Source organism: Esox lucius, chromosome 14 (genome assembly GCF_011004845.1).
Source record: "Esox lucius isolate fEsoLuc1 chromosome 14, fEsoLuc1.pri, whole genome shotgun sequence".
Lineage (NCBI taxonomy): Eukaryota > Metazoa > Chordata > Actinopteri > Esociformes > Esocidae > Esox > Esox lucius.
Genome location: NC_047582.1, coordinates 26,075,632 through 26,093,471, shown reverse-complemented (window position 1 = coordinate 26,093,471; position 17,840 = coordinate 26,075,632). Strand labels below are relative to the sequence as shown.

The following is a 17,840-nucleotide window of genomic DNA, read 5'->3' as shown; positions in this document are numbered from 1 at the left end:
TCTCAACAGAGGCCCCGTCCCTATCAGAAAAAAAAATGATTGAATCAGATGTCTGGCTTTCTTTTTCATCTCTGGTTCTGCTTCCACTTTAGTCTATGCCCCAGCCTCTAAAATCTTCTACTTGGAGATCCTGAAGTGCCGACCTACAGTAGAGCATTCTTTGATTGGATTGTCTATATTGAGCGGTACCAGAGAAGATATGTGTTTGATTCAGGAGGAGACTCCATCCCTGAATTCCACTGGCTAAAAGAATACAAATCACACAGGTCAGGACCTAAACAGCAGAGCATTCAAATTTGATATCAACGGCACTCTTAAGGGTGAGTTTATTTTAACGAGGACAGATTAGCCTAGTCTTAAGTAATGACCAAGCACAAACGACATTAGCTTGAGGAAAGCATTGCTGAACGAACAATATTAGGATACAAGATGTAGATGTCTGCCAGACGCCATGTACACACACAATAGCCAACAAGTCACAGTTACATTTAGATGTTGTGCATAAACAAGCATTTGTCCTCATTCATGAAACAGGCACACAATTAAATTTGATCTTAAAATGATGGTCTGATCACTTCACCGACAGAGGAATTCATCAATATTACCTTTAACATATCCTTAAGATCAAACTTACGCCTGGTCAGAGACTGTGAAAACCCACATCAAAAAATAAGATAATGCTTGACTCGCAATAAGCTCATCATTATCACGAAAAACAATATTAGAAAAATCTCAGTAACAAAATCCACAATTATAATAATAATAATAATAGGTAATGTACACATGTACCGAAATGTTAAATAATGTATCACTGCTTTTATGCTGCATTTTCTGCTTTGTGTTGTTCCTGCGTTTATAAGGTTTGAACTGCCTTTGTGCATGAAATGTGCAGGTCAAACTCGCTTTGCCTTGCTTGTCCTATGTCACTCATGCCTAAATCAACATACTTGGAGATCAATGCTGATTATAATTTTGGTCACTGGCATCTTAATCAGCTAACAGGTCTTAAATTGACTGGAGAGTATAAAGAAACCAGTGGTTTTTGGTCGAGCACTTACACTAATAGGGTACCCTACCTTAATAGGGTTGACCACTGTAATGGCCTTTTAACTGGACTCCCCAAAAATACTTTAAAACAGCTGCAGCTCATTCAGAATGCTGCTGTTAGAATGTTAACTAGGATCAAGAGAACAGAGCACATCACTCTGGTTCTTAAATCTTTGCATTGGCTTCCAGTCAGTTACAGAATAGATTTTAAAGTGGTGCTTTTAGTCTATAAATCCCTTAATGGTTTAGGCCCAGAATACATTTCTGATATGGTTGAAGAGTATAAACTGAGCAGGGCTCTTAGATCCATGAACTCAGGTCAACTAGTAGAGCCCAAACTAAACATGGCGAAGCTGCGTTTAGCTTTTATGATGCACACTACTCAGAAGATCTTAGACATGCCCCAAATGTATACATTTTTTAATCCAGGTTAAAAACACTTCTCTTTACACGCACCTATGACTGAGCACTTAAACTTAGCCACACTGTTCAGCCTTACAGCTTTTATAGCTTCCTATGTTTTCATTTTCGTATTACATTTTTTATTATTATGATGTTGTTATTTAAGGTGGTTAGAGTACCCCTTGTTTTACTGATGTTTTCCTTCTAGTATTTGTTTTTATTCTGTTGTATTTTTGTAATTTTTATTTGTAAAGCACATTGAATTGCATCTATGTATGAATTGTGCGATATATATCTATATATCTATATCTATATATCTATAGATATATAGATATAAAGATATCGATATATAGATATATATTGCACAATTCATACATAGAAACAATTCATATATATATATAAACTTGCTTGCTTGCTTGGTAATGGCAGAGCTTGCTCTTCTAAAGGACCTTGGCTTTGGCCTGAGAGGCAAAAGAGAATTCCGTGACTGCAGATTTTTTCATGGAGAGTGACAAATTGTTAATTAATGGTTTTAGGCTGTAATTTATGCTGAAAGCTGTCGATTTATTGGTTGACGATCATAAATGACGGTGTGTCATATGTAAATAAGGACAGGTGCAGCAAATTCTCCCGTCCACCGCCTTATCTGACTAATCAATCCGCGATGACGTCTACGCTCGTTTCAAAGAGGTGCGACAGTTTCATACAACACTTGGAAATTATCGTATGTCACGTCCCACGCTTGGATCGAAGATCTCTTCTGAGAAGGTTTCATGAATAAGGGGCCAATGCGATCTGACAGTTGAGAAAAATACTCTGTATAGAGTCCCTTCCTCAACAGACATTTAGATCAAGATCTGTCTGTTGTAGAAGAGACCAAAAACCAGTTACTTAAAGTGTTCTGACTATCCATTTGTTCAGTGTATTCTACAACTGGCAGTATTAAACGTCCACATGTATTAACTTACAAGAAGCATGTATTAAACGTTCACATGTATTAACTTACAGGAAGCATGTATTAAAGGTCCACATGTATTAACTTACAGGAAGCATGTATTAAACATCCACATTTATTAACTTACAGGAAGCAAGTATTAAACATCCACATGTATTAACTTACAGGAAGGAAGTATTAAACGTCCACATGTATTAACTTACAGGAAGCATGCATTAAAGGTCCACATGTATTAACTTACAGGAAGCATGTATTAAACGTCCACATGTATTAACTTACAGGAAGCATGCATTAAACGTCCACATGTATTAACTTACAGGAAGCATGCATTAAACGTCCACATGTATTAACTTACAGGAAGCATGCATTAAACGTCCACATGTATTAACTTACAGGAAGCATGTATTAAACGTCCACATGTTTTAGCTTACAGGAAGCAAGTATTAAACGTTTTCATGTATTAACTTACAGGAAGCAAGTATTAAAGGTCCACATGTATTAACTTACAGGAAGCATGTATTAAACGTCCACATGTATTAACTTACCGGAAGCATAAGGACTGTCCCTGGGGGTCCGGGTAGACCGTCTGCACCAGGAAGACCGGCACGACCATTAGGACCCTGGAGGAGGGACACTGTTAATACTACCTGAATAACAAAACCGTTAAAAATGGAAAAGGCGCTCTGCCGTGTTTTAACTGATTGATGGACACCTTACTGTAAATCAATGGCTTGATTTAGGCCTTTTGGTTGTGGTATAAAGAGTGTGTTAGAGGTTGCCGGTCTATGGATGTGGTAATGTGTTTGTGGTTGTCGATCTGTGGTTGTGATAATTTGCGTCAGTGGTTGTTGGTCTATGGTTGTGCTAATTTATGTTGGTTGTTGTTGGTCTGTGGTTGTGATAATTTGTGTTGGCGGCTGTTGGTCTGCGGTTGTGATCATTTGTGCTGGTGGTTATTGGTCTGTGGTTGTGATAATTTGTGTTGGTGGTTTTTGGTCTGTGGTTAAACTACTCACCCTCTCTCCTGGCTCTCCAGGGCTGCCTGGTGGACCTGAGGGACCAGCCGGTCCTGGGAGACCCTGTACATACAACACACATCATCAGGGAAGGAGGAGACAGGCACAAAATCACACACACAAACACACACACACACACACCTAACAAAATGCTTCTCAGTCAAATGTTAACAAAAGTTGTACACAGTAGCATAAGGAGGGAAAACAGGAAGTGTAGGGAAGTGTGGGCAGGCAGAGAGAAACTACAGGACATAGACCATCAAGCATGAGAGACTGAGGAGAGGGAGAGAGAGAAACTGAGAGAATTAGGAGAAGGAGAGACAGGAGAGAGAGAAGATGCAGAGAATGAGGAGAGGAAGGAGAGGCTGGGCGAGAGACTGAGGAGGGAGAGACTAAGAGAGAGAGACTGAGAGGAGAGACTGAGGAGAGAGAGATTGAGGAGAGAGATAGACTGAGAGTAGTGAGACGTACACACACAGTGGGTGAGAAACAGACTAATGACGAGGAACTAACAAAGAGAGAGAGATGCAGACAGAGAGTGAAATATGACAGACAGAAGTACTTACTGCTGGGCCTTCCGGACCTGGGGGACCCTCCACCAGCATTCCCTGAAACACACAAACACGTCAAGACAGCCTGCAGAACACGCAGTGCCACCCTTCACTCATCACTTCAGTGTGTGTGTGTGTTTGTGTGTGTGTGTGTGTGTGTGTGTTCGGGGATGGGGGGGGTCAGATGCGTCGTTTCAGTATGTCGGTATATGCATACATGTATGGACGCATTCTATTCTCCATCAAGGGGTGTGTTTGGTGATTTCATATAAATTCCTGTCCGTCATTTCATTAATCTGGGATGAACAGGTATATGTGGAACATCTCTCAAGACAAAGGAAGGAGGCTGATGGAACATGTTTAACATGCCCAGAGTGCAGGGGATTATGGGTAATGACAAATACAAAATGGCAATAATAATAAAATAAATAACAACAATAACAAGAAAAATAACAACAATAATAAATGTAATTCAGCAGATTGTTTTATCCTAGGGGAAGTCATACATCCATACAAGTAAAAAAACACAACTCCACTTTCTAACGTTCCAAAAGGCAGTGTGTGTCTTTTCAGGGTTAATTGTTAGATTAGTTGGATTTGAATGGAAATACATTGGTGTGTGTGTGTGTGTGTGTGTGGACTTAGTTGGTCTGACAGGGGGCTGGTGGGGTTGTGTATTGAGACTGAGTGATTCAACTAATAGGATAAGACTCATTGTTTATTTACAATCTGAAGATGAGCTCAGTGAAACGTGTTGAAAGGGAACTAGCTCTGACTGCTTTATTCAGTAGTCTGAAGCCCTGTCATCTTTAATCAATTCCATGTAATATTTTCTAATTCATGTCTGATTGCAATAATCCTGTAGCTTTAGCTCAGTGTGAAAAACATTTCCAGCCATGCTCTTCCTGGTCAGTGTTAACTCACTGTTCTCTATGTTGCCTAACTCTATGTTTGGACCAAAGGTGGGGCTTGCTCTAGGGCAAAAGGATGATGACGTCACTGGGTTTGTGTTAGACTTCCTCAATTGATTGATATCTTTTTCAGTTAGTGGTGTATGATAACGTACTGATTGTATTCACACACAAACACTGACACAGCTCTCACTCTCACGCAAATATACATAAAACAACACACTCTTACAAAGACACAAACACACACACACACACACACAATGATACTTATACTCTCACACTGATATACACAAAATTATACTTACAGGCTCAATGACAGCAGGCTCTCCCTTCTGTCCCTTCTCTCCTCGAGAACCATCAACCTTCAGAAGATATCATAAACATCATCATCTTTATAATCACCATCATCATCACCACCACTGCCATCATCACCAACACCACCATCATCATCACCACCATCATCACCACCACTGCCATCCTCACCAACACCACCATCACCACCACCACAATCACCATCATCACCAACACCACCATCATCATCAACACCACCACCATCTTCACCACCACCATCATTCTCACCACCAACTCTACCATTATCAACACCATCACCATCGTTCTCATCATTATCAAAATCATCACCAATAGCACCATCATCACATCGCCAGCTCCACCATCATCATCACGCCTCCAGCATCATTACCACCACCCTCATCACCACCAACATCATCACCACCACCACCACTATCATCATCACCACTACCATCATCATCATCACCACTACCATCATCATCATCACCACTACCATCATCATCATCACCACTGCCATCATCATCACCAACATCATCATCACCAACACCATCATCACCACCACCATCATTCTCACCACCATCCTCACAACCACCATCATCACTACCACCATCCTCACAACCACCATCATCATCATCCCAACCACCATCATCACCACCACCATCCTAACAACCACCATCATCATCCCAACCACCATCATCACCACCACCATCCTCACAACCACCATCATCACCACCACCATCCTCACAACCACCACCACCATCCTCACAACCACCATCATCACCATCATCATCATCCCAACCACCATCATCACCACCACCATCATTTTTGCCATCATCAAAATCATCACCACCGCCATCATCACCACCACCACCATCATTCTCACCATCATCAAAACCATCACCACCACCATCATCACCACCACCACCATCATCACCACCACCATCCTCACAACCACCATCATCATCATCCCAACCACCATCATCACCACCACCATCATTTTTCCATCATCAAAATCATCACCACCACCATCATCACCACCACCACCATCATTCTCACCATCATCAAAACCATCACCACCACCATCATCACCACCACCACCATCATTCTCGCCATCATCAAAATCATCACCACCACCATCATCACCACCGCCATCATTCTCACCATCATCAAAATAATCATCAACTCTACCATCGTCACATCACCACCTCCACCATCATCATCACCACTACCATCATTCTGACCACAATCATCACCACCTCCACCATTATCACCACCATCATCACCAACATCAACATCATTAGTAATTCATACCGGTCCATAGTACTCATCAGTCGCAGCTGGCAGCACCTTCCCGTAGTCCTCATCCGTGTTCTCAAGACCATAGTCGTACTCATTGATTGACTCCTCCGTGAAGCCATTATCCTCCAGATCAGTGTAGTCTCCGTCAAAAGTCAGATCCTTGCCCCCAGCTCCAGCTCCAGCTCCCACCCCTGCGCTCCCTCCCCCACCTCCGGCAGCCCCACCCACAGAGACAGAACCGCCCCCAATGGAAACAGAACCACCTCCAACAGAGGCAGAACTGCCCCCACTGGAAACAGAACCGCCCCCACTGGAGACAGAACCACCCCCAGTGGAAACAGAACCACCCCCACTGGAAACAGAACCGCCCCCACTGGAAACAGAACCACCCCCAGTGGAAACAGAACCGCCCCCACTGGAAACAGAACCACCCCCAACTGATATAGAACCACCACCAGCACCGATATCATAAGTGCTGCTGCTGCTAGATGTTCTGCTGCCATGGTAAACATGGTCCTCCTCTCCCTCACCAATGGAAAGATCATAGCCGTCACCATAGTTGTCATCGTAGGCTGTTGAACCCTGAGAGACCACAGGAGAAGAGAGGTCACTCCTTAAGTTCTAACTGACTCATAATCAGACTCTACCAAACCCAGTGCGCGTGTGCGTAACTCACAGAGGTCCTGTTGTGTGTGATGGTGACTCTCCCGCCACCTGAGATGACCCTCGACATCTCTCCATCAGGGCTCAGGTCAATCTTTGACCCAATCCCCAGGCCCAGCTCTACCCCACCGCCCATGCCTGTGCTAGAGGAGCTTATGGTGACTCTGGAAGTGCCGTCGGGCACGGCGGTTGACTCGTCGTAGTATGTCTCGTAGTTGCCGTAATTTTCCGTATCGTAGCCGTCGTAAGGGCTGGTCTCTTCTCCGTTAGCCTCCTCACCAGCAGCACGGCCTCCGACGGCAGAGGCGACAGCTCCGGCTGTGGAGCTGCCAGTTGAAATAGCGGTCAACACTTTTCCTTCGGCTTCCTGATTGTCTGACTCCTTGACTGATGAGGCCACCTCCTTGATAGAAGTGATGACACGGCCGCTCCCTGGCACGGACACCTGATGTGAACAACAGCATTTCAGAGGGGCCATTAGGGAATCACTTGGAAATAATTTTCCCAAAATTCCATTCTGTATGAAAACAAAGACTGTTCAGAGACTGAGAAATTATCAACTGAACAAATGTGGCAAAATGCTACCACCGACAGTGGCCATTAATAGGGGCGATATATATATATATATTAACTACAGAGCGCTATCGCCTACTAACGTATTGTCAGGCCTTATTTGGGTAGTACATCTGGAGTCTCCACATATAATTTAATCAGAAAACGCCAAATGGTCACATTATCAACAAACTATCAACAAACTGCTGATAGCGTTCTGTTGCATTGAAAGTTAGGAATGTGGCTTAGAATAACGGTTAGAATACAACTAAGTGTTAGAGATAGGTTTAAGGTTAGGGTTAGTAGAGAGTTGAAACTTTATTGATAGTCTGCTGATATTCTTCAGATCATATACAGATAGATTTTTCAAACAAAGCCTCAGCCAAATTATACAGTAACGCATCCCGAAACATGAGACTTTTGACTCTGTGCCAAATGTGGTGCTTTTTATAGTGATTCCAGGGAGACAGCTGTTTACCACAGATCTTGGTATGTAAACAGCAATGTCATCCCTAATGGTGTCGTTAGGGTGGACAAGAAAGCAGGGGCAGTACCGTTACGTCTTCCGTGGCAGGTCCAGCTTCGTCGGTCTCGGTCTCGGTCTCGGTCTCGGTCTCAGAAGGCTTCCCATCCACGTCGTCATAGTAGGGATACTCATAGTAGTAGCTGTCCTCCTCTGTGTTCTATACAGCGGAGAGAATCATAAAACAAGCAACTGGATCGATCACAAAAGCCTTTCAGTCACGGTGTCGTTGAGCACCAGGGCTAGCCGCGCGTGACCGACAAACTACGGGGTCACATCATGACTGCTCCGTTAACATGGACAGTTGAATAATACAGGGGTGATTCTTCATAATCCTTGGCTTCTGTGTGAAACTGTTTAATATAAACAGTAATATCGTTGAGCATGTGCTTCATAGTAATAATCTGCTATAAGAATTTGCTGAGCCTTCATATAAAAAAACATTGTTTCAATGATCGCCATAATACACCTCCTTTCTTGTATAAATGCTTTGAAGGAAAATGGTCGATAGTGGAACATGACATATATATAATGATAACTGAAAGAGAGAGTATTGCTTTGTATTGTTAGACAACAGATGGGGCCTTCCTACTCTGTGTTCTGTACATACAGGATAATTGATCATGGTTGAAGTTTTAATGACAGAGAGATAGAGATCGAGACAGTGAGAGCGAGAGATCAGACACAGACAATGCATGTTCTTTGTATGTCAAAAGTCTAACAAGAGGATAACAGCCGTCACTATATTTCCTTTATTTTCCCATCAGATTGTCTTGTTGGGAGGGCGTGGACATTGGGAATTCAAAGGAGGGCCGAGTTAGGAACAACGCTAGGAATGTCAACCCACCCTATATTTGACCTTTCTCTTTCCTATGCCTCTGGGTCCCCATATCTGACCCCTTTCTTTCCTGCGCGTCTGGGTCCCCATATCTGACCCCTTTCTTTCCAACGCCTCTGGGTACATTGTCTTCTGAGTTCTTTGTATGTCAATGTGTATGTGCTGATTGGCTACAGAGGCATGGTATATAAGACTGTATATAACCTGCTTGACAAAACATGCATTGCCAACGTTCTGTTTTGGGGAACAGGTTAAATAGCAGTAAGGAACCTCAAGTTCTGTGGTAAATGTTTCGGGGAACAGGTTAATTAGCAGTAAGGAACCTCGAGTTCTGTGGTAAATGTTTCGGGGAACAGGTTAAATTGCAGTAAGGAACCTCGAGTTCTCTAGGTAAATGTTTCGGGGAACAGGTTAAATAGCAGTAAGGAACCTCGAGTTCTCTAGGTAAATGTTTCGTGGAACAGGTTAAATTGCAGTAAGGAACCTCGAGTTCTCTAGGTAAATGTTTCAGGGAACAGGTTAAATTGCAGTAAGGAACCTCGAGTTCTCTAGGTAAATGTTCCGGGGAACAGGTTAAATAGCAGTAAGGAACCTTGAGTTCTCTAGGTAAATGTTTCGGGGAACAGGTTAAATATCAGTAATGAACCTCGAGTTCTGTGGAAAATGTTTCGGAGAACAGGTTAAATAGCAGTAAGGAACCTCAAGTTCTGTGGTAAATGTTTCGGGGAACAGGTTAAATAGCAGTAAGGAACCTCGAGTTCTGTGGTAAATGTTTCGGAGAACAGGTTAAATTGAAGTAAGGAACCTCGAGTTCTCTAGGTAAATGTTTCGGGGAACAGGTTAAATAGCCGTAAGGAACCTCGAGTTCTGTGGTATATGTTTCGGGGAACAGGTAAAATTGCAGTAAGGAACCTCGAGTTCTGTGGTAAATGTTTCGGAGAACAGGTTAAATTGAAGTAAGGAACCTCGAGTTCTCTAGGTAAATGTTTCGAGGAACAGGTTAAATAGCCGTAAGGAACCTCGAGTTCTGTGGTATATGTTTCGGGGAACAGGTTAAATTGCAGTAAGGAACCTCGAGTTCTGTGGTAAATGGCCAACATACAATGGCTAACGGCAGTATCTGGGCTCTCTCTGTTCTGTCATGCCTAAGACCGGCCCTCATCCCTGGCACACTGATCATATACCACACCTGCTCATGCCTTCTTGCTGAATAAAATGATGATTTCAAAATAACATTTGAAATACCACATGGGACCTTTTTATAAGGCGGAGAAATGCTCTGTCAGAGCCAGCTCACACTTATGCTGTACTCAACTGAAAGTAAGGAGGCAGTTGTTCATTTCTTCTATGAGCTTTGCTCAGCATTAGCTTCATTATTGGAACCAGATTATGAACAAACCCAAGACAAGTCTGAAACACGTCTGAGGTATGTGTCTGGGACCAAAACATTTCACTTGGGAATGGCTGTGGTTGTAGAACTACTGATCTACTATGTCAGAGTGATTCACTTCGGTCGGAGATGGTTCCAAATAGGGTGCGATGAGAGACTGTTCTGGTTTTATCTGGGACTGGTTCACTTCCATAAGAAATACGAAGTCACCTCTTTAATTGGAGTGATCATGAAGGTATGGTTGGTTAAGTTAGTGAATTCACATTCATTCTCCACATGATTAAGACTTACTATGGGGTGTGAATAGACTGAAGGAAAATATAAGATGAAAATATAAATCCAGTGGAGAGTACTGAGAAACAGGCTTAGACAAGCACTCTGCCATTTTTACATATTTGATCCACTCTATAACAGCATACCAGATGTTCTACTGTTGGTATCCTCAGCTCTCAGCACTTTTTCTCTGGCAGACTTTTCTTCTTAGCAATGCAGCTCTTTCTTTCCAGCATTTATCTAACAGTTACTACCTGATCCCTATCAAAAAAAAGCTTATGGATAAAGGGATTAAGGAATGCTGCATCAAGGAATATCATCGCAGATTATAATGTATGCTATATAAGAATGTGTTGGATATCCTGTATTGAAGTCCCTGATTGTTTGAATCCGGAGAAGCTTCAGAAATGTATCTTTGTTTGGTTTTTATGTTTTGGCTTGAACAGGAGCTTTTCCTAAGGCCTTATAGGGACACACTGTCACCAATAGCTCACCTTCAATCTCTTCCTGTTCAAACGAGCACGCTATTACCTAGTTCATTATATATTTGTTTAGCTTCTCATTCAGTCTCGTAACTAAAGACAATTACCTTGAGACGGGAAGAGATTTACTTAACTGAGAGTAGGGATGAATAGCACTTTAAACCAAATAAAGTAAAAACAACCACCATGGAAAACGGACAGTGACTGACACCACTCACATATTCGTCTGTGTTTGGGTCCTGGGCTTGGGGCTGTTCAGGGACAGGGACCTCACAGTCGGGGCTGTAGTGCTCACAGTAGTCATAGGCAGCACGGTGGTCTGCTACAATCATCAGCTGCTGGATGTCACCCTGGAAACGTACAGGAAAGAGTCATGAAACCAGGAAGTGAAAACTGAAACAAAACACACGCAACGTGGAACAAAGCAAAAACACATTATTTCCAAGCATTCTGTGGGGCTTGACACAAACTGCTAGAACTGGGTCAAGTCACTGGGGTGTAGATCAGGTGACTTAGTCACAGAGACAGCGTCCAACAATGTTCTGTCTGATTAATAGCGAGCGCTGCGCCATCATAAGACATTTGGAGACACAAGAGAGAAGTTCTTTTTTTTTTTTTTTTTACCAGAGATCAATCATCTTCTCACCACATTTGGCACTAAAAAAATATGTGTGATTTAGCCTATAGCTCATTATGTTACACACATGGACATGGTTGACATGTGGCACACCGAGGACAAGAGCCAACCTGCTCTCACACACACCTACAGTTATGTACTTATGTACTACTTACAGAGGTCACCCGCTATACAGGCAGCGAGAGAGGGAGGAAGAAAAGGGAGAGGGAGGGAAAGAGGAAGGGGGAGGGAGAGAAAGGGGGGGGGGGAGACAAAGAGAGAGGGAGATGGGGAGGTAGAGAGAGGAAAAGAGAGGTTCAACAGGATCACCAGGCTATGTAGGGAGTTGGGTGGGAGAGCTGTGTTTTTCATTAAGGACGTGCAGCTCTATTAAATGTACTGTACATACTGTGTGTACACATTCATGACATACAGGCAGTATATACTGTAGTATGCACACATAAATCATGTTTTGATTAATATACGTTAATATACGTACACATATTCTATACAATCTCAAACCCTTATAAAGCTGAGGAAATAAATTACTTTGAGATGATTAACTTAAATCCCTCTGCCAGAATTTCGTAATGAATTGTTTTATTTTGCCAAGTATGATACTCCATGCATAAACAATATTAATTACTAACAGAAATGATCTGACACTTGTGGTCAACCAAGAACAGTTTGCTGAAAAATACCAGTTTGAAGCTGTCTTCTCTCACATTACATGTTTAATTTGTGTAGTGAATCTCTACATGCTCAACAACACAGTCCAAAGCAGCTGTTTCCTGTGGTTTTCTGGCAGATGATTGTCTTCATGATGGACAACAGGGTAACAAACTAAGACCTTGTCTTCCAGCAGAGCTGAGCTTACGCCATAACACACCATGGTTCCTCCTACAACACACACAAAGCTCTCAGGCCATCCTGATAACCAACATTTTCAGGATTTCTTTCAATTTGGATGATGCATTTGAGCAAAGCAACTCATTTGGTGACTAGAAAAGGAAATTCATTGCAGAAAGGTCTTTCTATTACACCAACTGTTTATCAAGTTCGGGTAGTTTAAACCCCCATGTACTAATCTGGGATATTCACCAAACTGTTCCTATGTAAGTCCTTCCTTGTCACTCGGTCTGTGCGTCTCTACATTTAACTCATTTTAAGTTAAAGCGGCAGCTCCGATTGGAAGTTAAATATGGACGCCCATTAGCTTAGCGAAAAAGTTCTGACAATTCTGTGTAAGCCAAGGGGGTAAATATATGATGCTGTTTCCACTTCTCTCTTCCACCCCCTCCTATCAGGACGGGACATGAGTCCTGGTGGATTCAAACCACACGCGTCACCCTCCACAGTTCACCCAGAAGGAGAGCTTAAGAGCAACAGACGCCAGGAACATAGACGTGGGATTTTAATGAGCATGCACACACACCATACAGGTTACCAGGGAAGCTACAGCGTTTACTGACACACATTTAGTTGATTTGTGCGTTTGATTGCAGTGCTGAGGAGAGCCAAAGCCCCCGAGGAAAGAAGGAGAAAGCTCCTGGCATGCGTTCACCATCTCTGTAATAAACCGTTCCGAACTGTACTGTACACCCAGTTCCCGCAGGGGTGAGTTCAACTCCACAGAAAATGAAATAATATCTATCACGGTGTACACTGCTGGAGATGAGCTTAGCTGTGGCCCTAAAGTAGAAATGTCAAAACTCGTGCATTAAGATTTCCTGTCAGAGAAAAGCCTCTGTCCTAGATAAGGTAACAGTTTGCGCTTTATGCACATACTTTCTTAAGCTGTAGCAATGTTCTATTCACACAGTTACAATTCAATCCAGATATAGTTCAATTCTCCAGCCTCTCCAGCATGAAAACAAAGGTCATTTTATATTTTCTGCTAAATGTTGTTAACTTCTTACAGTCCTTGTGAAAAGCATATCACGTTGTCCTTGATGATGTATGACACAGACTGTCTATTTGGAGTCTGGGCAGAATGCAGAGGCAGTCAGAACAGTGGGAGTCATTGGGATTTCCCTCAGGTTAGGGATGGCATGGACAAGCGGTGGTTTGGTAGCACCCAACAAAAAAGGATTATTAGAGTGTTTATGAGTGAAACACCCGGCCAAGTTTCTTTCAGCACATTGGCTCAGAGATGTCGAGCAGCAGGCCAAATGCAGTATTTGACTCAAATATAGCATGTTAAAAGGGACAAGGGTGTGGTTTTGGACGTGCCTGTGCTTGCCTTGAAATCCCTAAACTAGAGATAGAAGGCGTCTAAATGACAGATGTATGTATATTTGTTTGTCTGTATTTGTAGTTTCTCTATCCTGAGGCGGTAGTATGACAGACAAAGCAAAACTCCATCTGCCACCCATTGCACAGCGCCACTGCTGTTCAAGTTATGCCCAGCTGGGGGCAGGAGAGCATTCCACAGTTGTGCGGCATGTGAAGCCCTTCATCCAGGCCTAGTTTCAGAGATGAAACGACGAAAGACAGAATGAACACCACCAACCAACTGTAACTGGCCCAATGTTAGGAGAAATTAGAAAATGGACACACATACACACACAGTTGACACACACCATACACAAACGCACAGAACGTCACACATACCACACACATGCACACAAACGTACTCCCGTGCAACACACACACTCCGACAAACACACAAATACATGTATACCACATACACACACAGTAATCAGAGAGTTCAAGCATAACACCCAGAAAAAGCTGATTTTGTTTATGTGTAGTAGTAGAAGGATCATGTCATGAGCTGTCCCACTGATGTGTGCTGGGTTGGTGACACGTGTGCTGAAAGCCAGGGGCCATCCAACACTCACCAACCAGCATTGTTCTTTACTGCTCAGAACCCTATCAGACCCTCCCCTACCCTACCCTACCCCACCTCAAAACCCACCACAGAACCCACCTCAGAACTCCACATCAGAACCCACCTCAGTAACCCTCCTTAGAACCAACCTCAGTACCCCACCTCTGAATCCACCTCAGTACCACACCCTAGAACCCACCTTAGTACCCCACCTCTGTACCCCAACCTGAGAACCCCTAGCTCAGAACCCCTAGCTCAGAACCCCCAGGCCCAGTTGCTACATTTCACTGGAACCTGCACTGTGGGTGTGCTGAATAAAACAGCACATAGTCCAGAATTACTTGGTCTTGCTACCGACTTACTGACACAAAATAAGAAGCAGACGAAGACGAAACCAGACTACTTTTAGAAGTCAAACTTCTATATTATAGCTGTTGTTGGAACATCAGTTAAATCATCCTGGAGCAGTGAAACCAGACGTGTAAGTGTGCTGGCAGCAGAGCCATAAGACCAATTGCCCGGGGGAGACTGGGAGGACCAGGTCCAACCCTGCCCATTCACAGAGGGTCAGGGCCCCCCAGCACATTATTTACCCAGCCACCCCAGAGCTGTCGCCCCACGGCCAGGACCCACCAACACAAGGCCCCAGGGCCGGCCAGACCACACTAAACCAACAACACCCTGCCCCGTCAGCTCACTGGTCTGGGGACATCCATCAACACACTGTCACGGACACTGACTCACCCCCTCTCCTCCTCCCTTTCTGCCTCACCCCCTCTCCTCCTCCATTACCAGATCGCCCGTCTGCTCCTCTCCTTCTCTCTCTTCTCCCTATCCTCTTTTGCTCCCCTCTGCTCCATTTCTCTCCCATTCTCCTGCCCCCCTCGACCCCCCCCCCCCCCCCCCCACCCGCCTGAGTAGAGGGTCATTTATCCCTGTTTCCTGATGTTGTACGCGGAGGGGGGTTGGCTGCAGACGTGCATGGTCGGAATGTTTGACTCGCTGAAACCACAAAAGAAGTGCTGAGGGCCCACTTCTTCTTCTGGCCCTGCTCTGATCATTAAGGGGGTTGAGGAAAGGGGAGCTTCGAGTTGAAACCTAAACATCTGCCACAAATTAAGGAAATTCTCCTTCTGATCCTGTGGGGAAACTTCTCTTTCCCCGGGGCCGGAAGATTGAACAGTGTTACATTCATCCTCTGTCATTTAGTATGATGACACATCAGGAGCAAACAGTAGGGTGTTCTCACTGGGTTATCTGAGCAAAGCAAACCCGCAAAAGTGACATCACAGGAGACCGACAATTGCCAGTGAACTAAGATAACATACCAGGGAAGAAGTTTTAATCTTGAATCATTTCTGTCCACTGAACAGCTTTTCACATAAGAATCTAGGAGGTTTAAAAATAGGTCAGTTAACAAAGTCAAAATGACCTGACAACTGAGGTATACAAATTAAGACCAAACACTGGGGCTTTTATGTTTCTATAACAAGACTTGTTTTTTTTCTTAATTTCATAATTTTTTTATGCCAGCCAACATGTCATTTACGGTCATAATGAGGGCTGATATGCTGGAATGAAACTTTAAATCAGATACCATTATTACAGTAGCCCTGCTATATGGGCTAATGACAGAGAACCAATAAAACAGTGGCCCTGTGGAAACCCAATGAAGGACTGGTGACATCACTGATCCATGAGTCCAGGGAGCATATAAAACTATTTTGGAAAAACTACTGCGAGAGATCCAATTGATATAATAGGAGCAGGCATACGGTGATGCAGAAGGAATAAAATGTTATCACACTGTAGGGAAAATAAAAGTGTTTACTTTCAATTGTTGACTTTGGAACAGGAATTTGAATACTAATCCAACATTGACAAATCTTCCTGACTTTTGTTAGCTTTCCTGTCAATCTTATCGAATGGAGTCCTTAGGATACCAGTCTAAGAGGAAATGAGGAGGTTTTCCTGAAAATCCAGTATCTTGGTAGAGAAAGAGTTCCTACAAACTGTGAAGACAAGGAAATAGGAAACTTGAAAGCCTAACAGCTATTTAATAATCCGAAATTAGATCTCTTAACGAGCATTAGGAGCATGTGTTCCATTTCTTTACTGCTTTTTCCTGGCAGTCAGATCTGTTACCACACCAGCACAACACCTTGACCGTCTGGACCTCAACCTGTCTGTCCCTCCATCTCTCCTGTCTTGCCCTAACTCCACAGTCCTGTCTCACCCTAACTCCACAGTCCTGTCTCACCCTAACTCCAGTCCCCCATCTCACTCTAACTCCACAGTCCCTCTGTCTCACACTAATTCCACAGTCCCCACTCTCATCCTAACTCTACAGTCCCATCTCACCCTAACTCCAGTCCCCCATCTCACTCTAACTCCACAGTCCCCCGTCTCACTCTAACTCCACAGTCCCCCGTCTCACTCTAACTCCACAGTCCCCCGTCTCACTATAACACTCCAGCCTAATCCCAACCCTTACTCTAAACCCTAAACCGCTCCTCCCGTACTTCCCCTTCTCTCTCTATGTTTACCTTCCTTCCTTCTCAACCTCCTCTTCTAGCTCCCACTCTCCTCCCACTGTCTCCAGGGACAACCTATCACCATGGAAACCTCAGGGTGATGTCATGCAGCATGGCTGGCATTCAGAACTGACATCAGTGGAAAGAGAATAGAACTCATTCATTCCAGAGCCAGGACCAAAAACCTGGCTAATGCTCATCTACTCAACTGCTTCTTTCTTTCTCTTTCTCTCCCACTTTTTTTTTCTTTATCTCTGCATCTCTCCATTCCATCATGCTCTCTCCTTCCCTACCGTCTCTACACTCCTTCCCTGTCTATATTTAGTCCTGTTTTGGGGGATCATGGTGGTTCTTTTGTGGATATTGGCATTTAGTTTGGACTCAATTTAAGCTATCATTTCCAAACTGGAAAATCCCTAAAGCTTTACCATAGTACCAAAGAAGTGCTCCGACAGCGATACATACTGAATATTTTGATCAACAGAGTCATGTACCAGGGGCAACAGATACCCAGACACTACCCCAATCACTTCTACCCACCAGGTCTCTCTACCCCAATCACTTCTACCCACCAGGGCTCTCTACCCCAATCACTTCTACCCACCAGGTCTCTCTACCCCAATCACTTCTACCCACCAGGTCTCTC

At 43.7% G+C, this 17,840-nt stretch overlaps 1 protein-coding gene across 2 annotated transcripts in view; it reads right to left on the bottom strand.

The window, feature by feature from the left end:
- col5a1 (procollagen, type V, alpha 1) overlaps positions 1 to 17,840 on the bottom strand; it is an 89,114-nt gene that overhangs the window by 34,644 nt on the left and 36,630 nt on the right. For both annotated transcript variants that reach the window (XM_010878281.5, XM_010878282.5), the window contains exons 5-12: positions 11,430 to 11,561; positions 8,260 to 8,388; positions 7,167 to 7,598; positions 6,503 to 7,072; positions 5,188 to 5,244; positions 3,987 to 4,028; positions 3,421 to 3,483; positions 2,950 to 3,024 (exon numbers count right to left, since the gene is read on the bottom strand). In XM_010878281.5, coding sequence (XP_010876583.4) covers positions 2,950 to 3,024; positions 3,421 to 3,483; positions 3,987 to 4,028; positions 5,188 to 5,244; positions 6,503 to 7,072; positions 7,167 to 7,598; positions 8,260 to 8,388; positions 11,430 to 11,561 — 1,500 coding nt within the window. The remainder of the gene's footprint in view (positions 1 to 2,949; positions 3,025 to 3,420; positions 3,484 to 3,986; positions 4,029 to 5,187; positions 5,245 to 6,502; positions 7,073 to 7,166; positions 7,599 to 8,259; positions 8,389 to 11,429; positions 11,562 to 17,840) is intronic.